Source organism: Mauremys mutica, chromosome 3 (assembly GCF_020497125.1).
Source record: "Mauremys mutica isolate MM-2020 ecotype Southern chromosome 3, ASM2049712v1, whole genome shotgun sequence".
Classification (NCBI taxonomy): domain Eukaryota; kingdom Metazoa; phylum Chordata; order Testudines; family Geoemydidae; genus Mauremys; species Mauremys mutica.
Window position 1 is genome coordinate 90,982,221 of NC_059074.1, and position 25,727 is coordinate 91,007,947.

At 40.7% G+C, this 25,727-nt stretch overlaps 1 protein-coding gene across 11 annotated transcripts in view; it reads right to left on the reverse strand.

The window, feature by feature from the left end:
- Positions 1 to 24,727: 24,727 nt before the first annotated feature.
- CEP85L (centrosomal protein 85 like) overlaps positions 24,728 to 25,727 on the reverse strand; it is a 209,799-nt gene continuing 208,799 nt past the window's right edge. For 4 of the 11 annotated variants that reach the window (XM_045009628.1, XM_045009625.1, XM_045009626.1 and 1 more), the window contains exon 15: positions 24,730 to 25,074. In XM_045009628.1, coding sequence (XP_044865563.1) covers positions 24,911 to 25,074 — 164 coding nt within the window. In that variant the 3' untranslated portion in view covers positions 24,730 to 24,910. Of the gene's footprint in view, positions 25,075 to 25,727 lie in introns of all 11 variants that reach the window. The other 7 variants (XM_045009622.1, XM_045009621.1, XM_045009624.1 and 4 more) reach the window with 3 other exon arrangements.

Below are 25,727 nucleotides of genomic sequence, written 5' to 3' on the forward strand. Positions count from 1 at the left end.
TGGAGAAAATCATATGTACCCACCTTTTGCACAGCACTTAGAATGCTTTTTTTATCTGCAGATTTCAATAAGTGCTGAGCACTATTCTGTGTATCTGGCAGAAATAAAGGGTGGGCTTTTTAAAAGAACTCAGCATTGGCCTAACTGTTCTTGTGAAGTTAGTGGTAAAAATCCCGTTGATTTCATTGGGAGCAGAGTTAAGTCATGACTTACTGGTTTTGAAAACCCTGCTGCAAATGTGAAACCAATACACACAAGAATGGATCTATTAGAATGATCTGTAAATGTATGTGAATAAACATTGGTTCCTAGAACACTGGTTATCAACCTTTTCATAGTGGGAATATTCAAGAACCCACCTCCATTCCTTTTTAGCCGCATGGGAAAGGCAGGGTGGTTGCAATTCCCAGACATCAGATTGCAACCTCCAGGTTGAGAACCCATGTTTTATTCTGCCCCGTATGTAAGCATTCCGAGGAAGCCAGTGCTGGATAGTATTCTGCATGGGCAGAGTCACGTTCAATAAGGAAAATCCTTCACACTCTTCTCTGATTCAAAACTTTGCCACGTGAAAACCAATGAATTTCATTCTGTTTGTAAGAGGAGCTACTGGTATTGAGAGCTCATTTCTTCACATAAAATAGGAAAGAGGCATGCATTGGGTTTACCTTTAATAAATTTCACAATTTATTTAATCAAATTCACTATTTTTACAACCTCCTCAAATATCTTTTTCAATTCTACTGTCAACTTCTCTGCCACCAAATTCTCCTGGTGAGTTGACCAGAGTACTGTCGCTAAATGGCATGGAGTGAAATAGACCAGATTCTAGTCATAAAGCCACACTGTTTTCCTGTCACGGTTTGGGCACCCTCAGCGGTGCAATGTAGTGACTCCAATCCAACTTGTCTGAAAGAATTGACTGTTCAAAGTTCCAAAGCACATTTGGTCTCCAAATGTCTCCATGCTCCCTCCTTCTAATGGCCATATACATGCCACAGAATCCTTTGCCAGTTGCTGCAACAACTCCTTTTAAGTACTGTGGTGCATGTGTGGGTCTGAGTCCACAAGACAGGAAAGTCAGGCTGCAAGGGACACGGACACAGAAGACTGCAGAAAGCGGAGGTTGTTTGGACTGCCCTGCTGCCTAGCTTCATGAAACAGTGTAGTGAGCATGTACTCAGCCCCTGGCCCCGGTCCCCTTCCCCTTCCCCCCAAGGCCCCACCCCACCTCTTTCTACCCCTTGTCCAAGCATGCCCATCCCTGCTCCTCCCCCCCCCCACACCTCCTGCATGCCACTGAACAGCTATTCCACAGGGTGCAGGAGTCACTGGGAGGGAGGGGGAGGAGTTGATCAATGAGGCCAGGGCCCTGGACATGACTTGCGGACGCCAGTTTGAGAACTGCTGATCTAGTCCATTCACTTTTTAATGCAAATTTGCTTACTACCCTACATTTTCTAGTGCTTAGTTCAGCCTACTTTAAAAGTCCTAAATAATAGGTTTCCACCACTTCCTGTGGGAGATTATTCCCTAATCTAATAAATCTCAGAATTTTTACTGTTCTTCATTCCAACACGTTATTCCCTTTCCTGGACACTGACTAGCTTGCTCTTTAAATTTCATCTTAAAGCTTGCCTTTTCTCTTTGGCTCACAATTTTACTATCTGCAAAGTGTTGAGATATTCGGTGTGAAGGACACAATAAAATAAATTATCGTGACTAGCAAAGGAAGGAAGGTCTTGTGGTTAATGTATTGGACTGGGTGTCAAGAGCTCTGGGTTTAATTCCCAGGTCTGTGTAGACTTCCTTTATGATCTTGGGCAAGAAATGTAATCTTTTTGTGCTTCAGTTCCATATTTAAAAATTTGGGATTGTAATATTTCTCCCCTTTCTGTCTCTCTTAGCTATTTAGATTGGAAGCTGTTCTGGGCAGGGGCTGTTGGTACAGCAGTTAGCACAAGGGGACCCCAACCTTGGCGGGGATTTCTAAGTGCTTCCAAAATATAAACAATATGATAGTGGGCTCTCTGGCTAGCAGCTTTTCTGAGCTGGCTTCTGTAATGGTGCTGCCATCCTCTCAGGAATATGCACGTAGAGTTTGCATATGAGAATTTCCGTAACTGTGTTTTAGGAGCAGATCCTGAAACAAAAGAGAAAAATCAACATGAAACCGCATAAATAATAACACTCCAATATCCAAATGGGTAATGTCTTTCATGTAGAAACCAAAGCATCTTTTTATATGGTGCCAGGAATCTGTGGATTCTGTCATAAGCTGATATTTTACTGTTTTAAATGAGAAATTATTTCAGGTTATCCTTGCCATTATACCATGTGTATAGTGCATAAAATATCTATTAGGGCTTTGCAGTATTTTTTTTCCATTGGGATCTTTGAAGTGCTGGTCTGACCTTTTCTGACTAAACTGCTGCTGATTTCTGTTGCATTATGGGTTTGGAGGAGGAATCAAGACGTTATTTGCTGTTCCTGGCTATATTTATATGTGAGGGTTCACCCTGATGACTTTTAAAAATGTGTTTAATACTCCAATGTCTAGAAAATGTGTAGCAAAAGATATTAGTTACAATTCCTTTTCCTAAGGTTCTTGCAAACGTGAAAGGTTATTCTACAATTGTGTTCCATGTAAAAGTCCATGAGATGAATAATACATGTTGCTCTGAAAGATGTGTAATTCAAAAAGAATACATTGAACAAGAAAGTCTCTAAGTGGCAATTAATTTCTTATATTTGAGATACCAATTTTATCATTCAGAAGCTAAAGTGCTCGAAGATTTTGAGGTTCTCCAGAGGTTGTGTGCTATGCCTCGAACAAGTTATTTTATAAAATATGGCACTACTGTTGAGTTTAAAAATTGCCTTATTAATTTAGCAAGATACGTTGGGCCAGAACCTGACTCCATTACGCAAGTATAAATGTGGAGTAACTCCATTGAATTCAGTGGAGTTACGACTCTAAATGCAAGACCTCATACATTATTACTGTGAGAACTTCGTTGAGAAATCTGAAATTCCTGTCTCCCAGTCCTGAACTCTGAGAACAATGGAGTTTGGAGATTGCCAGTAACATCCATGTTGAAGAGTTTGTTTACTTATTGTGTAGTAATATATACTTGTTTTTAACTAAACATCTGAAATTTATTCCTGTTTTTAACATCTCTTTTGAAGATAGGAAGATTGTGAAATATTTTATTAACTTGATTAGCTATCAAAGTACTTAATCTTTTTGTTTCAATTGTGCTTTGCAGTGACCACTTTGTTTAGTGTGTAGATTACTTTATAAATATCTTCACATGACACAAGTCGAATGTCTCTTAGTATAAAGATACCTGGGTTGCTCCATCAGGTGACGCATGAGAGGGCACGCAGAGTCATGTGTCTCTTCCCCTCCCCCCACGTGAGTTGCTGCTTGGCGTGTATTGAGCATGCTCAGTAACATCAGCTGAAGCTGCTGTCCTCACTTTGTCCCCCCCCCCCATTATCAACAGGTACAGGTCATCTCTGGTTGCTCTGAACCTCAATCTTGCCTCAGAAAAGATTAAAGCCTCATCCATATTTTAAAAGAAGGAAATCTGGGTAATTCAACACAACTGTTGACTTTTCTCAAAGAATAGAGCAACTTACTCAGTATCAGATATGTAGTTGGCAGCCAGTATCAAGTGGAGTGCCACAAGGGTCGGTCCTGGGACCGATTTTGTTCAGTAGCTTCATTAATGACCTGGAGGATGGCGTGGACTGCACCCTTAGCAAGTTTGCAGATGACACTAAACTGGGAAGAATGGTAGATACACTGGAAGGTAGGGATAGGATACAGAGGGACCTAGACAAATTAGAGGATTGAGTCAAAAGAAATCTGATGAGGTTCAACAAGGACAAGTGCAGAGTCCTGCACTTAGGACGGAAGAATCCCATGCACTGCTACAGACTGGGGACCGAATGGCTGGGCAGCAGTTCTGCAGAAAAGGACCCTAGGGATTACGGTGGACGAAAAGCTGAATATGAGTCAACAGTGTGCCCTTGTTGCCAAGAAGGCTAATGGCATTTTGGGTTGTATAAGTAGGGGCGTTGCCAGCAGATCAAGGGACGTGATCATTCCCCTCTATTCGGCATTGGTGAGGCCTCATCTGGGATTATTTAGTCTGCAGAAGTGAAGAATGAGGGGGGATTTGATAGCTGCTTTCAACTACCTGAAAGGGGGTTCCAAAGAGGATGGATCTAGACTGTTCTCAGTGGTAGCAGATGACAGAACAAGGAGTAATGGTTTCAAGTTGCAATGGGGGAGGTTTAGGTTGGATATTAGGAAAAACTTTTTTACTAGGATGGTGGTGAAGCACTGGAATGAGTTACCTAGGGAGGTGGTGGAATCTCCTTCCTTAGAGGTTTTTAAGGTCAGGCTTGACAAAGCCCTGGCTGGGATGATTTAGTTGGGGACTGGTCCTGCTTTGAGCAGGAGGTTGGACTAGATGACCACTTGAGGTCCCTTCCAACCCTGATATTCTATGATTCTAATGGGAAGGGTTACAGGCTTGACAGCTGGCTTGGTTGTACAAATGTATTAGTGTCGGGGTAAGCAAGCTTGCAGCTGTTCTCATGGTGGTAAATTAGAACTAAGGCCAATGGCTAATTTATAAACACTACTTCTTGCAAGAGAAATAGAATAGCTTTTGGAGTAACCAGATCAGTGATCATATGAATAATTTAGCTGACATGGCAATCACTAGACTAAATTATCTGTAGTGATAAATTAATTACTTAAAGGCCCTCTAATCATTCCCATATTGTAGAGTCTAAGAAGCTGGAGTGTGCGCTGGGTAATTTCTTGGGGTATGAAATGGGGAATCATGGACAGGAAATAAGGTCTACAGGAAGCAAGGAATCTTGATAAACTTAGCAGAATTCTCTCATGCTACTTGGAATTAATTGGAATAATCACTAGGAGCCTGTCCAAGGAATACAAGGGGGGTGATGTCTTGTGAAATAGTAAGGGCTTGTGAGGGAAGTTCATGAGAGAGGGCCAGTGAGCACCAGGGGCCTATTAGAGGATCAAAGAAAATGATGCAAGGGCCTGAGAATCAATTGTGGAGAGGTTGGAATGGCTGCAGGTTGCTCATAGGCTCCAAACATCAGAGGGCTTTGTTTTAAATAAGGGTTTAAATTTCCCAAGATGTTTATTCAAACTGCTTTGCTAAATCTTTTGAGACTGCCCATCACTAAAGAGGGTCTTGCTTAAGTAGAGACTTAACCAGAATGAGAACCTGCAGTATGAGGTTAAACAGCCAGATCTGCTGTGAGAAGAAAGTAGAGACAAAAAATTACAGTCAAAGGAAATTGTTTAAATGATTTTTGAAGTTTGCCTCAGTGTGAAAGTCCCTTTTCAAGAGGCATGTTTCCATTCACTCCTCTGCCCTCTCTGAAGCTCTTTTAGAGGATGCCTGACTATGATTGATAGGGCCCTACCAAATTCCCAGTCCATTTTGGTCAAAGGATTTTAAAACAATACATTTCATGATTTCAGCTATTTAAATCTGAATTTTCATTGTTGAAATTATAGGAGTCGTGACCCAAAAAGGCATTGGGGGGGGGGGGGTCGCAAGGTTATTGTCGGGGGAGGAGGCAGCTGAAGAGCAGCGGTTGCTGGCCAGGCACCCTGCTCTGAAGGCAGAGTGGCCACCAGCAGCGCAGAAGTAAGGATGGCATAGTATGGTATTGCCACTCTTACTTCTGTGCTGCTGCTGGCGGGAAGCCGCTTTCAGAGCTGGACGCCTAGCCAGCAGATGCCACTCTCCAGCCACCCAGCTCTGAAGGCAGCGCAGAGGTAAGGGTGGCAACAATGCAACTCCCCTTAAATAACCTTGCGACCCCCCCCCCGCAACCCCCTTTTGGGTCAGGACCCCCCAATTTGAGAAACGCTGGTCTCCTACGTGAAATCTGTATAGTATAGGGTAAAAGCACACAAAAGACCAGATTTCACAGTCCGTGATGTGCTTTCCATGGCTGTGAATTTGGTAGGGCCCTAATTATTGATGATAGCACTGAGAATTACCTCATCCGAATTATGATAATGCCATGTTCTTTCTCATGCTTATGGTGCTCCAGACTTACTAGGCTCCCACTTTGCAGGTCATATACTGTATTATATTTTACTGAGCAATAAGTGATGTACATACAGCTACTGCATCTATAGGGCTATATTTCAACTGTTTGTGCACTTAGTCATAAACCTCTGCCTTGGCATGTGCTAATGTTTGCACAATGTGATGGTAGCTGTGCATTCATATGGAGAGACAAGGTGCAGGTTCATTGTTGCATCCATATACATTCATGAGAGTAGCCCAGGCTTGTCAAAATTGGGCCATAAATTATACAGTTTCACTCTGAGGCTTTCAGATATGTTTTTCTCTGTTCTCATCCCTTCTCTTACCTCCTCCAAACATATTCATTAATGGCTGCTGTCTTCCTCAGTGACAGGGGCCATCTGATTATGGCCTATGTCTTTGGAGCACTCTGAGTCTTAGTGAAGCCTATAGGAATGAGAGGTTTTGATAAGGTATCAAACAGTTTGGCTCTGAGTTAGCAAAGCTTTTGATGAAACTTCTCTTGCAGTTCCCTGATCTCCCTTTGGAAAAAGAATAGGATCTGCTTGTTAAAAAGACTTTGATGGAATGTACTTTCTTCTCTTTGAATTATGAAGCTCTATGAAGCACAGGCAAGAAGTCTAGATTTTCTTGCCACAAGGGGATATTTGGTATTGTTCTGACATTCAGTCTTTATTCCCCTGATGAATTCATTTTATTTCCAGTTGAATTTAATATGATGAATTTTTAACAACTGTCCTCTGGCCATCTTTTCCCAATTTAATCTGTTTTGTTTTAGAGAAACAATGTTTAAATATTAATCCAAAGTAAGTTGCCTTCATGTTTAACCAGATGCCTGTTTCATTCCCATATTTGTAATGATATTGATGTCAGTCTTACACTTATTGGCAAATTAATGTCAGATCTAAGGTGATGAATATTAGTCGCCTGATTTATTTATTTATTTTTTTTAATTTGAAACAACCTACTGTGATATCCTATATAGTGAGTCCTCCTCTCTGTTATCATAGGCTTGGCTTTACCAATGTTCACTCAAAGTCCAGCCACTAAAAAGTATGTTGCCACTGGCTTGCAGGATCTTAATCTTCTTCATATATCTGACTAAGTCATCAGTGAACAGCATATTCCAAGGTGTTTCCCTTTGTATAGTCTCACTTATCGCATCCATGACCACTGCAAACAAAAAACACATTCCCCTGATGTAGGCCAATGTTTACTGGAAATTCTCTAACTGTAGCCCCATTTAGTTTTGACTGCAGTAGTCACTTCATCATACATATCCTGGATAAGATGGATATATCTTCCTGGCACCCCCTCCATCAGAAATCCTGCTAAATTAGTTCTCTTGGCACATGATTGTGAACCTGGAGAAGGCGTACAAAGACCATACCCGGTTGCCATCTCTTTTCTATAAACTTCTCAGAGGATCCATAATGCAAATATTGTTATATCCTTGGGGGGAGCCGGTTTAGGAAGAAATCAGTTGAGGCCAGAGAGCTGACAGCTAACAAAACCACCATTTTATTTACAGAGACAGAGAGCTCACCCAGCTGGCTGAAGCTGGCTGAGCTAACCCATAATAATCTAACTCAGTTGCCATGGCAACAAAAACCATGACAACCAAATACACAACAAATATGGCATCAATTGTGCTCTTCCCAGCATGAATCCATACTGATCCTTCCAAATTTCAACAGTTCTACATAGATGCTCTTCGGTAATCTTCTCCCATACATTCATAGCATGGGACATCAGCTTAACTGGATGATAATTAGCACACAGTGTAATATCGTCTTTGAGTTTATAAATAGGCACCATCAAGCTTTTACACCATTAATCTGGCATTGTCTCTTTCTGAAGAATATTGTTGAACAAACGTGTAAGATACTTGATTTCTTCCCTTCTCAATGACTTCACCGCATCCTGTGGTACTTCATTTGACCCAGATGCTTAAGTGCCTCTGTAACCTCTTCCTTTATCTGCCATGCACCAGTTTGGTTTCCTTGAGTTCTCCTCATTCTCATCACTCTTTCAAAATTATCACTCCAAACATTGATTCACTATTTGTTTGCAATATGCCATATTCAATTTTAATGTAAGCAAACTCTTTCATATCCCTCCTCATTTTCTTTCTTGACTTGGTGAGTCTCTAGATGGTCTTTTCTTCCTCATATCCTCCTAGCGGGTTACATAGTCATCACTGCCTAGACTTTTGGCTGTCACAACACCTCTTTTGGCCTTCTTTTTGGCTCCTGTATATACCATCTTATCACAGTTATTGATCTGCCCTTTTTTTTTTTTTTTTTTTTGAAGGTTACCTTTTTTTCCTCAGTGGATTCACCACCAAATCTATCCTCTTATCCTTTTCAGCATTGGTTTAATCACTCCTAGGATTTTGTATGCCATTTCCAGCAAAGTTGACTTGAGTTTGAACCAATTGTCGTCCACACATTCCGGTGTGCAGTCAGGAAGTCTACACGTTACTCCTTAATTGGATGAAGGTTTTTTTATTCTCATCTTTAAGTTTCCACCACTTAGGCTTTTCCAGTGCCCAGGGGTTCAGGTGCTTCCAAAGTCTCTGCATTCTGAATACCACAAGGAGCAGTCTGTCCTGTCTCACAATGCACTTGCCAACTATTATCTTAAAATTGATTATCCCTGATCTCTCTCATTATTATTAAAAGGAACTCAATTTAGGACTTGTGTCCTCCACCAGCATAATTTATGAGATGGCTTTTCCTCTTCTGAAAGTGTGTGTTTGCAATTGACAAGGCTATAGGATTATTTCCCCCTCTGAGTTTCCAGTTCCAAGGCTGTGCCCTCTATGGACTGTTTCATATCCACCTTCACAGTTCCAACATATGCATTTAGGGGCTTGTTTTCACTACTGCACTAAATCTGTCAGTGATAAGACTCTGCGTTAAGTTGATGTAAGTTATATTGCTCAGAGGAGTGGGTTTTTTACACCCCTGAGCTATGTAACTTACATCTACCTAAGCGGTAGTATAGAGCTCTGCTCCAATAATTACCTTCTGATTGGATGGTATGTTTCCGGTAAGGTACAACAACACATCAAAACACTCCTCTTTTACCTTTTTGATCCTCTCCCACTTACTGTATGCATAGTTACCTCTTCCCAACACAGTTTTACAGCCAGCAGTTGGTCTGACATTCTGGTAACCACGATCCTAAGCCTCTGCATGGTTTCATCCATAATAATGCCAATGTCCTTTCAGAAGGTTGAACCTCCTGAATTTTGTAACCTCTATCAGTATTTTGGCTTTGCAACCTTTCCATATGGTCTCTTGTACACAGGTAATATTTACTCTTCCTAGGTGTGTCGCCTGCCAAAGCTGATGAGTCCCACCTGCCCCAACAAGACTTATGGTGTAAAGTTTTTTCCAGTAGCATAATTTTAATATATATTTTGAGCCAATCATTTCATTGATGGAAGCTGTGGGCATTTCTGTTGCAATTCTATGTTGCATGAGTTTAAAAAAAAATCAATTAAAAAAATGTCTAATACCCATGAAGAGAGAGAGAGGTTATCAGTGCTTACTACACTGTTTGATCCAGATTTCTGCACAGCACAGGAGGGAATAGCCTTCTGCACAGCACAGAAGGGATGGTTAGTTTAGGCTTCATGGCAGTTTAGTCCTTTGATTCTCAGACTGCAAAAAATGGGGATTTTTCATCCAGCTTTTTTGAGATCTCCTTATGCAGAATATTTATTTGTTCTCTTAAAAGATGAATAGAATGGCTCAGGAGATCATCACCCCAGCTATGCCATAAGCTTAGAAAGAGGCTAAAATTATTATATATTAAAACAAGGGTTCTCAGACTTTTTCTTAGTGTGGACCACATCTTAATAGAGAGATGGGCTTGGGGAACACATCCTGTTGTATTTGCAATCATGTCATCTCTGTGGCACGGCAGCAATTGTTTGGGGACATAGGAATTGCCATATTAGATCAGATTTATGGCCCCAGTGGCCCAGCATTAGTCAGCAGCACCAACAGTTAACATGGGAAAGTAGTATTAGGAAAGTATTTAATGCATTTCTAGGTTTTTGGGGTTTTTTTTTTTTTTTTAAGAAAAATGTAGTTTAGCAGGTGGAAACATGGAGGAAGGCACCAGGACATCAGCTCTCTGCCAATCGGAGTCAAAGAATTCCTGAACAACAGGACAGCAAGGTATTCCGATGCTACGGTAAAGTGTGGCATGTAAGTAGGTAGAGAGAAGGGGAGAACAAAGCAACTTTTAGAAGCACGGCGATCTCTATTAAATGGGTTCACATTTACCATTAGCTGCTCTCCCTCACCCTGTTGGCTGACGTGTTAGAGTTAGTTACATATTTTAAGTAACTCCTCATACTTCATCATAGAATTATTTCTCCTTCGTGCACAGTGGGTGGGTACACAAAAAAATAACCCATGACCGAAACATAAAAGTCCAAAACAAGAGATGTGTTTATGCCAAATTCTGTCCTGATTTACCAGGTATATAACCATAATGAAATGAATAGGGCTACAGGAGGTGTAGGTCACAGCAAATTAAAGCCTAAATTCTGCTCCCTATTTTTTTAATACAGGATTTATTTTAAATTTAAATTTAATTATTTTGTTCTCTATTTTAAAATCAGTATGAACAGACATCTGGGTTTTATGGCCTGGTAGGATCTTTTAAGCCTTTTGCAGTTCAGACAATCAGCTGTTTCAAGCTGTTCTATGTGCTGACCTTCAAAGCTGGAGTAACAGCAACAGCAGCAGCAGCAGCTTGGGGAGAATCCAGTATTTTCTGCAAAGCCAGGATTTCAAGAAAACAATTTTCTTTTTAAATCGGAGAAGAGCTTTAAAGTCTTCAGCCCCCCCTACCTCATCACACAAACAGCTGTTGCTGACATATCAGCTTTTGTGCTGCACACCACGATGGTTTAGACTGAGCCACATCCATTGTCTTGGAGTCTTTTTTCCACCTCAGACATTGTCTTGAATGCTGCAAACAGAATCCTCTGAAACTCTACTACCTCATATGCAAAAATACTGTCGCTCACTTCTTACCATGGTGGCTAAGTTTGAGTGTGAGGTTAGAAATGTTCAAGGCTGATATAATCAGTTTTAATTAAATGTTTGAACAATAATTAAACTAACCATCCCATTACTTGTCTTCACTCTTTCATGGACTGATTAATATAATGGAGGATAATGTCACTAACGAACTGATTGTCATGGTATTATGTAGTATAGCATGTCTCAGAGCCAGTCAGATTATGCCATCAATATAAATCACTTCATAATGTTTCATTGCTTAGCAGACCTCTAGGCAGCAGGGACATGGTCCTTGAGTTGTACTAGCTTAATATTTTTTTCAGTAAAAGATATAAATCCTCAGGAGTCAGGGCGGAAGCCTGCCAGCATCTGCCTGAATGCAGAAAAACATCCCCTTGGGGCAAGTTTTCGTTTTTGTTTTTTTGGTAATAGTTTTCCAGGAAGGTGTAGACAAGCGGACTCACCCCAGCGGCGCCTCCTGCTGGTGTCTTCCAGGAATTAGCTCGATTCAGCTCTGGAGCGCCCTCTGCAGGCCGGTGATCCGCCTGTCCTCTGGCCCCCATGTCCCTCCCTGGACCCGATGCCCTTTTACATGGGGTCCACCCCACTACAGAAGGGTTTTTGTAGAACTGTTATGACCCTCTGTGAAGTAATGGCTTGAATGTGCCAATCATTGATATTGGACAAAGAATTATTAGTTAGACAACAGTATAGGAACGGAGTCCTGCTATGTTAGCCACAGATGCAAAGAAGACAACAAGCTGTCAGCTAGACTAGCACTTTGAATATTATCCCAAAACAGATGCTAAGAGGGATGCAAATGTGAGCTGAACACTTCCAGTTGTGTGAATATACCATCAAAGCGATACTTGGGGTGATCAGTTGCAAAAGAACAGGCACTGATGCTCAGTCTTCATTGGAAGGTAAGGGAGGGGCCTGGGGGCAGAGGAGAAAAGGTGGCTTTAAGACAGGTGGCTGCTTTGACCAACATGGGCCACCTTGTGTCCAAACCAGGCACTTGTATAATTTACAATAGTCTAAGGACACCCATAGGGACTACTTCACTTTACTAGCAAAGGATTAAGCAGAGCACAATGACTATGGTCTGTCCTACGCTGTACTGTGCCACCCAAGGAATCTCCTGCAGTGGAGAGAATTCTTGGTTGCCCTTGAGTGGGGTTAGGCTAGTTGTTGGCCCTCAGCTACTTAGCCAAACCATGGGGTACAGTCCTGTATGGATATGGGAACAGACCAGAGACCACTACCCTGAGAGGAGGTGTTGCGACTGCTATGAGGATGTGCCATAATCAAAGAAACCTGAAACGTACAAAACTCCTTGATGGGAGTGGCAAACCAGTGAAGTGCCTGAAACCACTGTGGCTTATTGTTAAAAGCAGTGTATTCAGCAGTCTCAGCTTGACCAAGGCAGGAGGGGAGGGTTTTTTGGGTGCTACAGAAAGGGCAGCTTGACCCTGCATCCTTCCTAATAAGAATTGTGTTGAAGTTGCTGATACATGCATTTTAAAAGAGCAGGATGTGCCCCAGGAATGTCTGTTGGGGTCTCAAGACTGCAAACTTTGGAAAAACCCACACCTGGTTAATCAATAATCAGAAGGAACCTCTTGCTTGACCATTGAAACTGCTTACTTAACAAGTTTTCTTTAAAGGACATGTCATTCTGTTACTAATGTATAAATAAGGGGGAAGTGTGAGATAGTTGGACTCTCCCTCTGGATCCATCTTGTGGTCCCCACCAGCACACAAGATTTGGCCAGCAGAAGCCTGCCACTGTGTCACTCGAGAGCCACCAGCTCGGTAATTATCAAGGATTGGGAGTGTTTTTACCAACTTGTTGCAGACATGTGTAAGTGCTTGAGACTAAGTAAAGTTTAGCTTTAAGTGAAAGCACTCTTGCGTTGTCCTGTTTGTGCCAGCCATCTATCGGTTGGACGGCCGTGTCTCCTCTGATTAATTTCCTGACACCACCTCGCATAGAGTAAAAGTTACCAAGAGCTTTGGGTTGAAAGACCCCCGGGGTAACAGGAGCAGGGGACAAAGAACCAAAACTGTGTGTCTCTAACAGACTGGGCAGCCAGAAGACTCACAGGGGAGTGAAAAATGCATTCTGGAGAAAATGTGGGGTGGCTTTGTTCCCTGTGACTAAGATATATCATGCCTTTGTGGCTCAGCGTTAGCAAAGTGTAAGGCTAGATGTTATAGCTTTTGTTTGTTAGTCTTTGGAGTGATTTTTTTCCCCTCTGTGTACTTGGACTATTTGAGTCTCTTACACAAGTTGTCCACAATTCTCAAACAATCCTATGAGGTGAAGTCAGAGAGCTTGGTACCTACACTACTTGGGACCATTTGTCAAAGTAGGGCACTTGCTGGACTGTGTGTTGACAGACACACAGGAAACACCTATTGGTCATAGAAGAGAGACAAATTTAAGGGGTCAAAAGAAATTATGGCCATTGTTGGAAATCCTGGACTACATAGAACTTTGGTCATTTTGGCAACTAGTACATATCCTACTGTTATAAATGAATGAACCCAGATAGATGAATAGGTCTTTTCCATCCCCAACTCTAATGAGCCTAATTTATATACCTTTAGGAATACACTGAATTTAAAAAAAAATGGTCTGAGTGAAGGTGTTGTCATGTGAAGTGCATTTGTTAAATTAATGATTGTGGCTATGATTAAATGGTCTACAGAATGACCATAACGTTATGTATTACCCATATTACCTGTTCAAAGCTCACAAATTGATTTCTGTAATATAATGTCGCTACAGCACTGAAATCATGAATACAGAAGTCATGGAAAGGAGCGTAGCAATTAATTTGCGTCATTGTGGAATCAATATTGTAGGAGGTAGCCTGAACCAAAAAAAGTCAGTGATATGTTTAAAATTTATTAAAAAGATGGTAATGCTTTCTAAAAGCATACTATTGGGATTAACGTGTAAGGAATTCTTAGGGCATTGGAGAAAGTGGTTTAGTTTCCTGTTCATACGTCTGCCTTGTTTCTAGTGCAAATTCTCCGTTTCTTTCTCCAGTAACTGAAATTGGGATAAAAGAACAGGAGTACTTGTGGCACCTTAGAGAGTAACAAATTTATTTGAGCATAAGCTTTCGTGGGCTACAGCTCACTTCTTCGGAACATATATTGAGGAGATATATATATATATACACATACAGAGAGCATGAAAAGGTGGGAGTTGTCTTACCAACTCTGAGAGGCCAATTAGGTAAGGAAAAAAAAACTTTTGAAGTGATAATCAAGATAGCCCAGTACAGACAGTTTGAGAAGTGTGAGAATACTTACAAGGGGAGATAGATTCAATGTTTGTAACGGCTCAGCCATTCCCAGTCCCTATTTAAACTTAAGTTGATTGTATCTAGTTTGCATATCAATTCCAGCTCAGCAGTTTCTCGTTGGAGTCTGTTTTTGAAGCTTTTCTGTTGCAAAATTGCCACCCGCAGGTCTGTCATTGAATGACCAGACAGGTTAAAGTGTTCTCCTACTGGTTTTTGAGTGTTATGATTCCTGATGTCAGACTTGTGCCCATTAATTCTTTTGCGTAGAGACTGTCCGGTTTGGCCAATGTACATGGCAGAGGGGCACTGCTGGCACATGATGGCATATATCACATTGGTAGATGTGCAGGTGAACGAGCCCCTGATGGTATGGCTGATGTGATTAGGTCCTATGATGATGTCACTTGAATAGATACGTGGACAGAGTTGGCATCGGGCTTTGTTGCAAGGGTAGGTTCTTGGGTTAGTGTTTTTGTTCAGTGATGTGTGGTTGCTGGTGTGTATTTGCTTCAGGTTGGGGGGTTGTCTGTAAGCGAGGATAGGTGATCCATCACTCTATCACTCTCACAGATCTTGGGGGACAGACCTATCCTCGCTTAGACAACCCCCCAACCTGAAGCAAATACTCACCAACAACCACACATCAACCTTTTGTTTGTTCTTCATGAGGAGCTTTATTAACCTCCTGCTAGTTCGATGATGTAACTGTACCTATTGTGTTAGTGATCATAGTGTGTGAAATAACTTCTCTACCTTGGGAGATCAGTAGTATGGTTCAAGTAAGGGGCAATGGATTGCCAGGTACTGGCACATATTTCAAGTAACCAGCTATATTCAGTATCTGCATGCAAATTTTAATTAGCAGACTGGATTTCTACACACAAGGTTCGAAAGAGAAACAGGTAGCAAGTCAGTGACAAATGTAAGCAGACAAAGGTAAGAAAAGCTGTTCCATTTGTACCCTCATTCTGCCCTTTGTGGGATTGCGTGTGTAACTGATGGAACTGCAGGGTGGTTCTTTGTTTTGGACTTTCTAAGGGTACGTCTATACTAGCTGCCGGATCAGTGGGTAGTGTTTGATGTATTGGGGAATCGATTAATCGCATCTTGTCTAGGCGCGATAAATCGATCCCCAAATCAACGCCTGTACTCCACCTTGGCAGGAGGAGTAAATGGAGTCGACAGGGAAGCTGCGGTGGTCTACTTGCTGCCATGAGGACGGCCAGGTAAGTTGAACTAAGATACTTCAACTTCAGCTAGCTATTTGCGTAGCTGAAGTCGAAGTATTTTCGTTCACTCCCCTCTCCCCCTGCCAGGCTTAAGACAAAACTCTGAACCAAACTAGCATAGAGCCTGCTCTGTGCAGCTCAACAGCCATGCCACATCGGCAGCTGTACATATCAGTGTGTGGTGTTTTCCAGCAGCTTTTATTATAATATTGGTTATCACTCAAACTGTTTTTATTTTTGTTCTTTAATATTATGTGAAAGAGTCAGACATTGAGAATGTAGGTGGGGGTCTACGCAAATAGCCCTACACAATTCTTTGAATGCATTTCTCTCTCATCTGCATTACCCTTTCTGTGATGTCAGTCCTAGAACACTGAATATAAGATACTAGCTGGGCCAAATTGTGTGGTGACTTTTTTTTTTAAATTTGAATTCATTCCATTTTCAAGTTTTTGTTTTTTTTTGTTTTTTTTTAATAATCCAAAGAACAGCCCTATATGTTCAGCCTGAAATAACTTATTTTTAGGCTTGGCTAAATTCAATTTTACTTTAAAAAAAATTTCAGTGGATAATATCAATGCTTATTTTAAAACTTTATTTTTGATCTAAATGTTCAGTTGTGGAAAATTATGGTGGCTTAGACAATTTAATGACCGAAGCGGAGATTCAAGAAGTTAACTGTTAAACATTGTCAACATCATCAAAATAAATAAAGTAAATATCTTTAAAGCGGACTTGTTCTCAAACAGCATATATGTAAATTTTGATTACTAATGGAAATAGTTTGTTTGTGTATACGGTAAAATCAACATTTACTGATAAAATCTTATCTTTCCAAATGTACTTATATTAAAGAAAAAACAAAGGAGAGAGAACAAAATTAGTCTCCATGACAGAGCATAACATTGCAATCCTCGAGCGTGCTGTAGCAGGTCTGCCTCATAAAATGGCAACTGCTCCCTTGCAGATTTAAAAAGGGGCAATACACAAAAGTCTGTCAAGTTGTATAGAGCTCAGATGTATAGTGCCAGATATGAATTCAGACCTCAAGCAGAAGCAATGCTAATGCATTGAATTGTCATGCCACCTAGCTGCCTTTGCAAATGTAGATGCATGGCCAGTGTCACTTGGAGAACTTCTTTCTACTAATTGCAGGCTTCAACAGGTGGAAATATAGGCCATGGCTACACTTGCAAATTTGCAGCGCTGCAGCAGGGTGTGAAAACACACCCTCTCCAGCGCTGCAAATTGCGGCGCTGCAAAGCGCCAGTGTGGTCAAAGCCCCAGCGCTGGGAGCACGGCTCCCAGCGCTGTACGTTATTCTCTCCCCCAGCGCTGGCGCTTTGACTACACTTAGCGCTTCGAAGCGCTGCTGCGGCAGCGCTGCCGCGGTAGCGCTTTGAACTGCAAGTGTAGCCTCAGCCATAGTTTTGGTTCAGCCTTTGAAATGTTTTATAACCTAGTGAAACAGTTCTGTATTTTGGAGCCAGTGGCCAACTGTAAAGCTAACTTTTCTGCCACCGTGACTGTAGTCATCACTTTTGAATCATAGCAATAATGTGAGATTGGTTCTCTGGTCCATCTCTCTGCCAGTCACAAATTATTCTCTACCGCAGTGACTCAACCTTTCCAGATTATTGCACCCCTTTCAGGAGTTTGATTTGTCTTAGGTACCCCCAAGTTTCACCTCACTTAAACACTACTTGCTTACAAAAATCAGACATAAAAATACAAATGTGTCCAGTGCACTATTACTGAAAAATTGCTTCTCATTTTTATAATTATAAAATACATCAATTGGAATATCAATATTGTACTTATATTTCTGTATATAGAGCAGTACAAACGAGTCATTGTCTGTATGAAATTTTAGTTTGTACTGATTTCGCTAGTGATTTTTATGTAGCCTGTTGTAAAACTAGGCAAACATCTAGATGAGTTGATGTACCCCCTGGAAGACCTCTGTGAACCCCCAGGGATATGTGTACCCCTGCTTGAGAATCACTACTCTACAGCATATCCACGAGTGCTTTGTGCAGTTGAGTTTCACACAGTATTGTGTTAATTTGCAAGATTTTATTAGAAAAGAAGCTGGATTAGTGATTTTTTTATGTATATGAAAATGAGATTTTGCTATTAAATATCTCAATTTTCTTTTATTAAAGGAGCTGTTCATGATATAAAGTAACCCTATTTCAGTGCAAACCTTTAGCATCATCGCAAGTATTAATTCTGGGACTAAGGCAGAGGAATTTAAAAAAAAATAAAGTAGGAACGAAATGAACTCTACCTCTCCTGGGTCATGTGCTTCTTTCCTTCAGCGTCTTTTTTTTTTTCTCCTCCCCCTTGGCCATCCCTCTAGGCAATAGCTTTCAGAGGGGTGAGACTAACAAATCCAGTTCTCTCTCAGGTCCATTAATGCCCATGTTTGCTTTCTTCAGTAACACTGCCAAACTGGTTATAAAACTTTCCAGGTGTATTAGCTGAAAATATTAAGTTTTTCTAAAAAGGGCTCCAGGTAGACTTTTCAAGGTATTGACTTCAAGAGAATATCGGGTAAAGTCCTGGCAAGAGGAAAAATTAGAAAAGTAGCCCTAGACAGTTGGGCAGAAGTAACAAAGCACGAGGAGACAGTTCTACTAAGCTTTGCCACACACACACACACACACACACACACACCCCTCTCTCTCTCTCTCTCCTTTGCCCATGCCTTCAAATACACCAGCTCACACTGATGTCATTTGTTTCCAGACCAAATGACTCTTCAGCCATAGTGAACCACTGCAAAATCTACTGCAGGTTTAGCTGTCAGTTGATGTGTGTTTTGTAAAAAATAATAATTTAGACTGAGGAAAAAATTTAAGAATTAAAATGGCTTTAACCTTATGAGAATGTGATGAATAAATCTGTTAATCTTTTATGAACCGCTCAACCTTAGGGAAAAGTGGGATCTATGTTGCCTAGCACATATGTTAATACGGAGGACAGAGGGGGTCTCATTTAATTAGAAGTACCTCATTAGAAGTTCAGACAGAAGGCTAGAGAACTCCCAGTGATGTGAAATGTGTGTAACACACTGGCTAATTATATTAGAGGTGAATTTTGTGGTGTCTCTGGCAGGTAGGCATAACAAATAATAATTTCTGTGCTGTGCAAGCTCTGGGAAGTGAGATGAGGATGACTGAGAGGTGGTCTCTAAGGGAAAGGCTCACACAGAGTCCAAGGCCAAAGAGAAAGGAGAGAGAAGAGTTCTTACAGGGAGTTGCAAGGATCTAGGAGAGGTGAATATAAATGAACCCTCTTTCTTTACTTTGCTTTAGGCAACAAGCCATTTGGAGTTGGTCATTCTCCTTTGACCCGTCTTCTGCTTCATGTGTTTATGAAGTATCTGGCTCTACTGGTTATGAACTGGTGTTAAGTGGGGACAAACACAAATCTATCTTGGACTAACTCCACAACAAAAGCAATGACAGCCTTTCTTGTTCAAGTCATGTGACAGGGGCCTGGATTATTTCATGCAGCTTGAATCTCTGAGCAACTTTGAGATGTCAGTTGGACCCAGATCACGACCCTTTTGGGAATGATCTTCAACAAACAGCTGGCCAATCGTTTTACTTCTCTGGACAGACTCATCTTACCCTTCCCCCCCTTGCTCATTTCTCCTTGGCCTGCATGTTCTCTTACACCTTTCTGCATCTGGACTCTTATCCTCCTGTTGGAAGCCAGAACAGCCTATAGATTCATGCTGGCTTGGCTCTGAGTCAGCCAGAATGTTTCCTAGGGGATGAAGGATTTCAGAGCAGCCCAAATATCTGCAAGAAGCATAAGGAGCCTCTTTGTGCCTAGCTGTGAAGCAGTCTTAAAGTAAGATTTCAAAGGCCTTGTGTGAGAGCAAATGAGCCCCCTCACCCCCCCCCCCGATAAGAATACCAGTGCCAGGGGTCTCCCACATTGCATGGGAGTACCTTAACTACTGAGCTAAAGGGAATGAAGGAGGTCCTAGTTTCTCATTCCCTCCCCCCAACCCTGTGTGGCCATTTTTTGTGGCGTTATGAGCGTGTCTGCAGGGCTTGATATGGTAGGTGTGCTCAGAGGCTGCCTATTTCCCCCGTGTTTATGAACTGCACTAGGGCTTAGGCACCTGGCGTGAGGCAGTAGCACACCTGTTCAGAGGCAGAAACATGGGCACTTTTACTGCAAAAAGTTTAAGCTCCAAGTGAGTCTAGGCACTTACAGGGTTAGGCGGCAGCTGAGTAGGGGTTGTGTGTATGAATACCGATGGCGACGATGCACACTTGGTGTCCGTGAGTGACATGTATTCTGCCAGTTTGCTTCCTGGGAGGTGGAATGGCTCGTGTGTGTTTTAGGCTGTTTTTGGTGTAGGATAGCTCGAAGAGAGAACTATTTTAAAAAAAAAAGTATTAAGGGTGAGTAATTTTCCTTCATCTATCTAGGTATGTCTCTCAGTGGGTATGTATTGGTATCTCTTCACTTTTACCTTTATGTTGTTGGCCTTTCAGTGGAGGGACCAGGTCTTGCTCCTCTTTTGTGTAGTGCCTAGCACAGGCAGGCACTCATCCTAACTGGGTGTTACCACAATATAAATTATGATTAAACAGAGTTATTTTGTAACAAAATTTATTTTTGCTCTGTAGATACAAATCCCAAACATCAACAAACAAAATTCCAGTGGAAAAATACTAGCCATTAACAATGAAAACTTAGTTAATAAATAGAACTTTGGCATTCAAAATTCTAGCTGTAAACCCTACTATAAAAAAATTACAAAAAGAGGCAATAACCACAGAGCTAAAGGTGAGCCACCCAGTGGCGCCTTTACTTTTTACACTGAATGCATTTTGATTAAGTCATGACAACTCTATTTACACATGAGGTATTCTGAGCAGTTCGAAAACAGAACCCAATTTACATAACTACCAGCCTTTGGGGACTAAGCCAGTACATATATGTCAGCTGTGCTTTTAAAAGTCAGACTCAGCCCCTCCTCTCCACTGATTACCAATGAGATATTGTAGTTAATAAATACAAAACTATCATTCTGATTGAATTTCCTGCTCACTCTTCCTCTCAGAAAAACTGGACTGCTAAAATCACTTAACTTGCAAGATGTATGCCTAGTACCTATAGCATTTAGTACATATTTCTAGATATTATGTAAGAGGCTCCTTACTATCAAAGCCTAAAACCAAAAGATCCGTAGTTAGAGCAAACAAGGTGCAATAATTACTGACCACCGTCTAGCTCAACTAAAATGTATTGGGACTATATACATTTACTGAAGGCAAAAAAAGGCACAAAGGTATGCAGCAGTGGAATTAATACTGCTGATCAGCTATCTGTTTATATAATCTTCAATAGCCACTGCTTTGTTTTCATATTTTAAAATTGTTGATTGATTCAAGCAATCGAAATATTTCCCCACGCATCAGAAAAACCTGTTGTATCAATTCCATTAAAAGAACCAAATTCTAATTCCAGTTACGCCCAGGCAGCCCCACTTATGTCATTGAGGGTAACATAAGTGAGGGCAAAATTCAGGTGTCAGGTAGGTACCTGAAGAGGGATTTCCATCCTTCCTTGCACCCTCTTATCTTTAAAACAGCAAGCAGGATAATGTTTTCCTCTAACTGAAAGTGGTAAGAAATCTTCAGAAACGAGCAGAGCAAAATAACTTTGGCTCTTACAGCTACATCTATTGGCAGTTTTAAAATGTTGTCGCCTGAGTTGGTGGTTATAGCAACCACAATAAGTTACAGAAGTACATCACTATAAACCTACATATCTGAGGCTAAGAATCTAAGTTAAGTTTGCACAATTGAGCTGAACTACTTATATACAGTAAATACATAGCATCTTTATAGCTTGCCCAAAGACAACTACTTTCCAAGCCATTTTTAAAATACATTCTTGAATACAGTAGTTATTTACTGTAAGTATCACTTAAAACGACTGTAGAAGTTAAACTGAAACTATACAAAAATGACTGTACTTGTTTTTCTAAGTCCACTAATAGACAGAATGGTACAGTATCCACTCAGACTTTTTTTTAGCCCTTGAGATTGTCTCTAAGTTATGGCAAAAAGTTGTCATGACTAAATCAGTTTCAGTAATGCCACTGTTAACATTTGTTAATCAACCATATCATTAAATAGGTTGAATGAGACCACACACGCTCTACTTTTTAACCGGTTAAACAATCATGCATATCTTACTTAGACAAAGCTTATTCTGTTTGGAGACATCTGTAAACTGATGCATATATAGCAATAGCTCCTACAACAGCACGCCCAATTTTAAGAAATCAAAGAAAAGGAAAAATACTTATTCTTTGTGGTCACTTCATTCTAACCTTATCAGTAATTTGCATCTTTGGCTCATCACATCTGCCATTTCTCTCCCTGCTTTAATTTGACTGAGGCAGATAAACTCAGTGTGTTACTTTACAAATCAAGTGCTCTATATTTTAATGTAAATAAAATTGGTGCTCTAATATAACGGAGAGAAAAAAATGCAGAATTACAGCATCATCATTCACAATAGTGCAACTAAAAACATCAAGACTTTCATACTGGGAGAACCTTCTATAATACTCTTGAATCACAGAACTTCTTTCCAAGGATCTAAGTGCTTTATAAACATTAATTCATTAATCACAACTCCCCAGTGCAGTATCCCCATTTTTGAGATGGGGAAACTGAGGCGCAGAGGTTAAGTGACCTGCTGAGAATCACACAGGGAGGACCTGGCACAGATAAAAACAGAATCTGCTGTTCCCTTCTGTAACACTACACTACTATCCCTCCAGTATGTGCCTATGCGATTTAAAACAGCAATACATTTCCCTTTTATAGGCTGATTTTTTTTGTCCCGTCTGCTTATTGAAGTATGGTGTTGCTTAGACATGGATTTCCTCCCTTTTACCCCACCAAATACTCTTAGTTGACTGACTTAAGTCAAGATGTTGAATTCCTGACACTAGACAAATTTGCTATTAACACAGGATTATGACTTCACTTCAGGGTCAAGCAGAAAGAAAGTGAGTTATATAGAAGTAAGTAGTTATTAAAACTACTAATCAAAACAGCAACCACTAAGTTATAGGCAAAGATTCCTTATTTTCAGTTTTGCCCTAATGTGAAAGTCCCTCTTTAAAGTTGTCTCAATAATAATTCTACAAACTCCAATTTTTAGGCAATTAAAAAAAACCCTAAAAACCAAGTTCTGGGCAAAAAGCTTCTTTCTTAGCCCCCGAATATTTTTTTAAAAAACGTAAAGATTACGCTGTTCAGTTGTAAGGATGGAAGACTTAATGCTCCCAAAGTTGCTGCTTCAGCCTGAGCAAATAATCTGCATTTGAAAAATACTGAGAACCATTAATATAACCACTAACATAGATTTTCACAGATCTAGGCCAGGTGTAGGGACAGTTTAGCAAGCAAGACTTGTTAAATAAGCAAGCCCATGTAATAGTTAGAAAAGACTGACCAGAAGATTTTTAAATCACTAAGTTCATAAGAATGACATTTAAACACTCTTTGTAACACAAAACAGAAGGCTGAAAATTTCAATGTTAAAATCAGCAATGTCAATCCACATTATCCTTAAGCTATTTTTTCTGTTTTTAACAAATGGTGAAAATTAAATATAGATATTAATGTCAGAAAAAACAAAAATAGCCATTCCTTTACCACAGTTTGCTGTCTTCCAGCCTACTTTGTCATGGCCCATAAGGTTACTAACAAAAGATTTCTAATGCTGTCAGCACTGTACTGTCAGCTGTAATAACTGCACAAGCGAGCTGCAGCTATTTGCTCTCAAACTTTTTCAGTTTTTAAATGTTTGCAGTCTTATGATTGATTCTCATTGTCTAACATTAATAATGCAGCTTGGCAGCCATTTTGGCCAGGTCAGCATTTGAAGGCAGAACTTATTTGCTCCGTTTGTCTCCAGTGAAATAGAGGCATCCTTGTTTTACAGTTACCCAGCTAAGTTCTGATCACAGAATCGTTTTGCAGGAGTGCTAATATTCAATCTGTCCTGCGGGGGCAGTCTTGCACTGGATAACAATGTGTTCCTGTATTTTTTTAAAAGTAATCCTTTCCTGCAGGACTGGAAAAATCTACAAGTCCTGCACACCACACAAAATGATAGAGTCTGCCGATAACATTCTGAGCTTTCAGCACTAAGAGGCAGAAAATTTTCTGTATAGGCCCAGATGCTGCAAGAGTTGGGTTGTTCATTACCTTCAGGAGGCCTGCAGGATTGGGCCCTGGATATATAGGCTGAACACATTTAAAACAGAGGTTGTACACACACCATGAGACATCTCCAGGGTCCTTTTTTCTGACAGAAAGCCAGTCTTAAGACTTACAGCAGCTGGCTTTTGTGGGTTTGTGTCAGTCTTCATATTACTGAAACAAAGTTTTTAAGCAACATGTTAAAAGATGGAGATATGAGGAAGGCTAACATCTAAATCTGATGGGACCACATTCACATACAGAGTTTGTTTGCCTAGACTGTTGCTGGATAAAATAAAAACCCTAATAATCAACAGGGATCAACAAGGAGAAGCCACACCTTCTTTCCCTTACCTAATTCACAAGGCAATTATAAAAAGAGCAACCACCTTTTGTAGTAGTCAAAGACCACCCTAATTGCAGTTTCCAACATGATGTGTTTTGCAGAAGCATCTGGCTCCACCGTCCAGTTTTTCTCTACACCTTTGGGTGCTTGAACCTGTCACTCCTGCATTTCAATTCAGACTGCGCAACTCCAACCTCTCATGAAGGAAAGTAAGTACAGTAGTAACAATAGTGCCTTTTTCTGAGACTTTGCTTTGACTCCGGAAAACAATATAACAACACAAATTGTTTAAATGAGCCATAAGGGAGGAAATAAAATCCTACATCTCTAATGGGAACATTCTTCACAGCTTGGTCCTACATTCAGTAGTTTGGAGAACACAGATTTTCTTGAGATCTGTACCACTCTCTTCAAATTAAGATTTCCCCACCATCCCCCAAATTAAATATGCACAACCCTCAGACTCATCAGACACCCATGTGCAGCTCATATACAGTATGCAATCTTCCCATATGGCTCCTTCATAGAAATGCAAAGATCTGTAACACAGCAGCATTTAATAATGTAGTCATTGCTGTGAGACCAAAATTTTATCATTGGGTAATGCAGTTGTCTCCCATGTCCTGAGCATAACGGTCTGATATTATAGTCCTCAGTTCATCAATATCCTTCCGTAATTGACACACCTCCAAGAGTTTCTTGGTGAGAGTTTCTGTGCTGTGGTAATTCTCATTCTCTTCAGCTGAACAGCTCATTGCTGTGAAAAACAAGACACAGCTAGAGCTTAGCATGCAACCACATGAAAGCTTACACATTCACTCAATTCAAAGAGTGCACATTTGGTTTTTAGTTAATGATACCAGGACAAATCTTGTTTCAATATAATGAAAAGCCATCAAAACGCAGTATTTAGTGCACTTAAAACCATACACTATTCCTTTTTTGAATCTAGTGTAGCTCTTTCAAAGTGTCAATGGAAAAACCTAAAGGGCAGATTGACTACACAACTTTACGGGGGGCTCCTGCCAATAGAAAGTGTGCTGGGTGGGATGGAGAAGTGGTGGCAGCACAACTTTCTCCCCAAGAGTCTGGTGGCAAAGAGACACAGCCCAGAATAAGTTGATGACAGGTCTGGGCAACACATACAGGATGTGTTGTTTCTGTAGCCTGGGACAGCAGGAGTATGCATCTCAAACAGAGATTCAATTTACTCTCCCCTAGGACCTCACGGAGTAAAACCACCATTTGGCCAACCCCTTCAAATGTAGCGGAGGGAACAGAAATCAGAACTACACACGTATCGATCCCTGCCCCCACACTCACTAATCCATAAACATGGCTGGTCTGCAACAGCTCTCTAGTAATAAGAATTAGTGAGGTCCTATAGTATTTTCTTTTATTTATATTGGC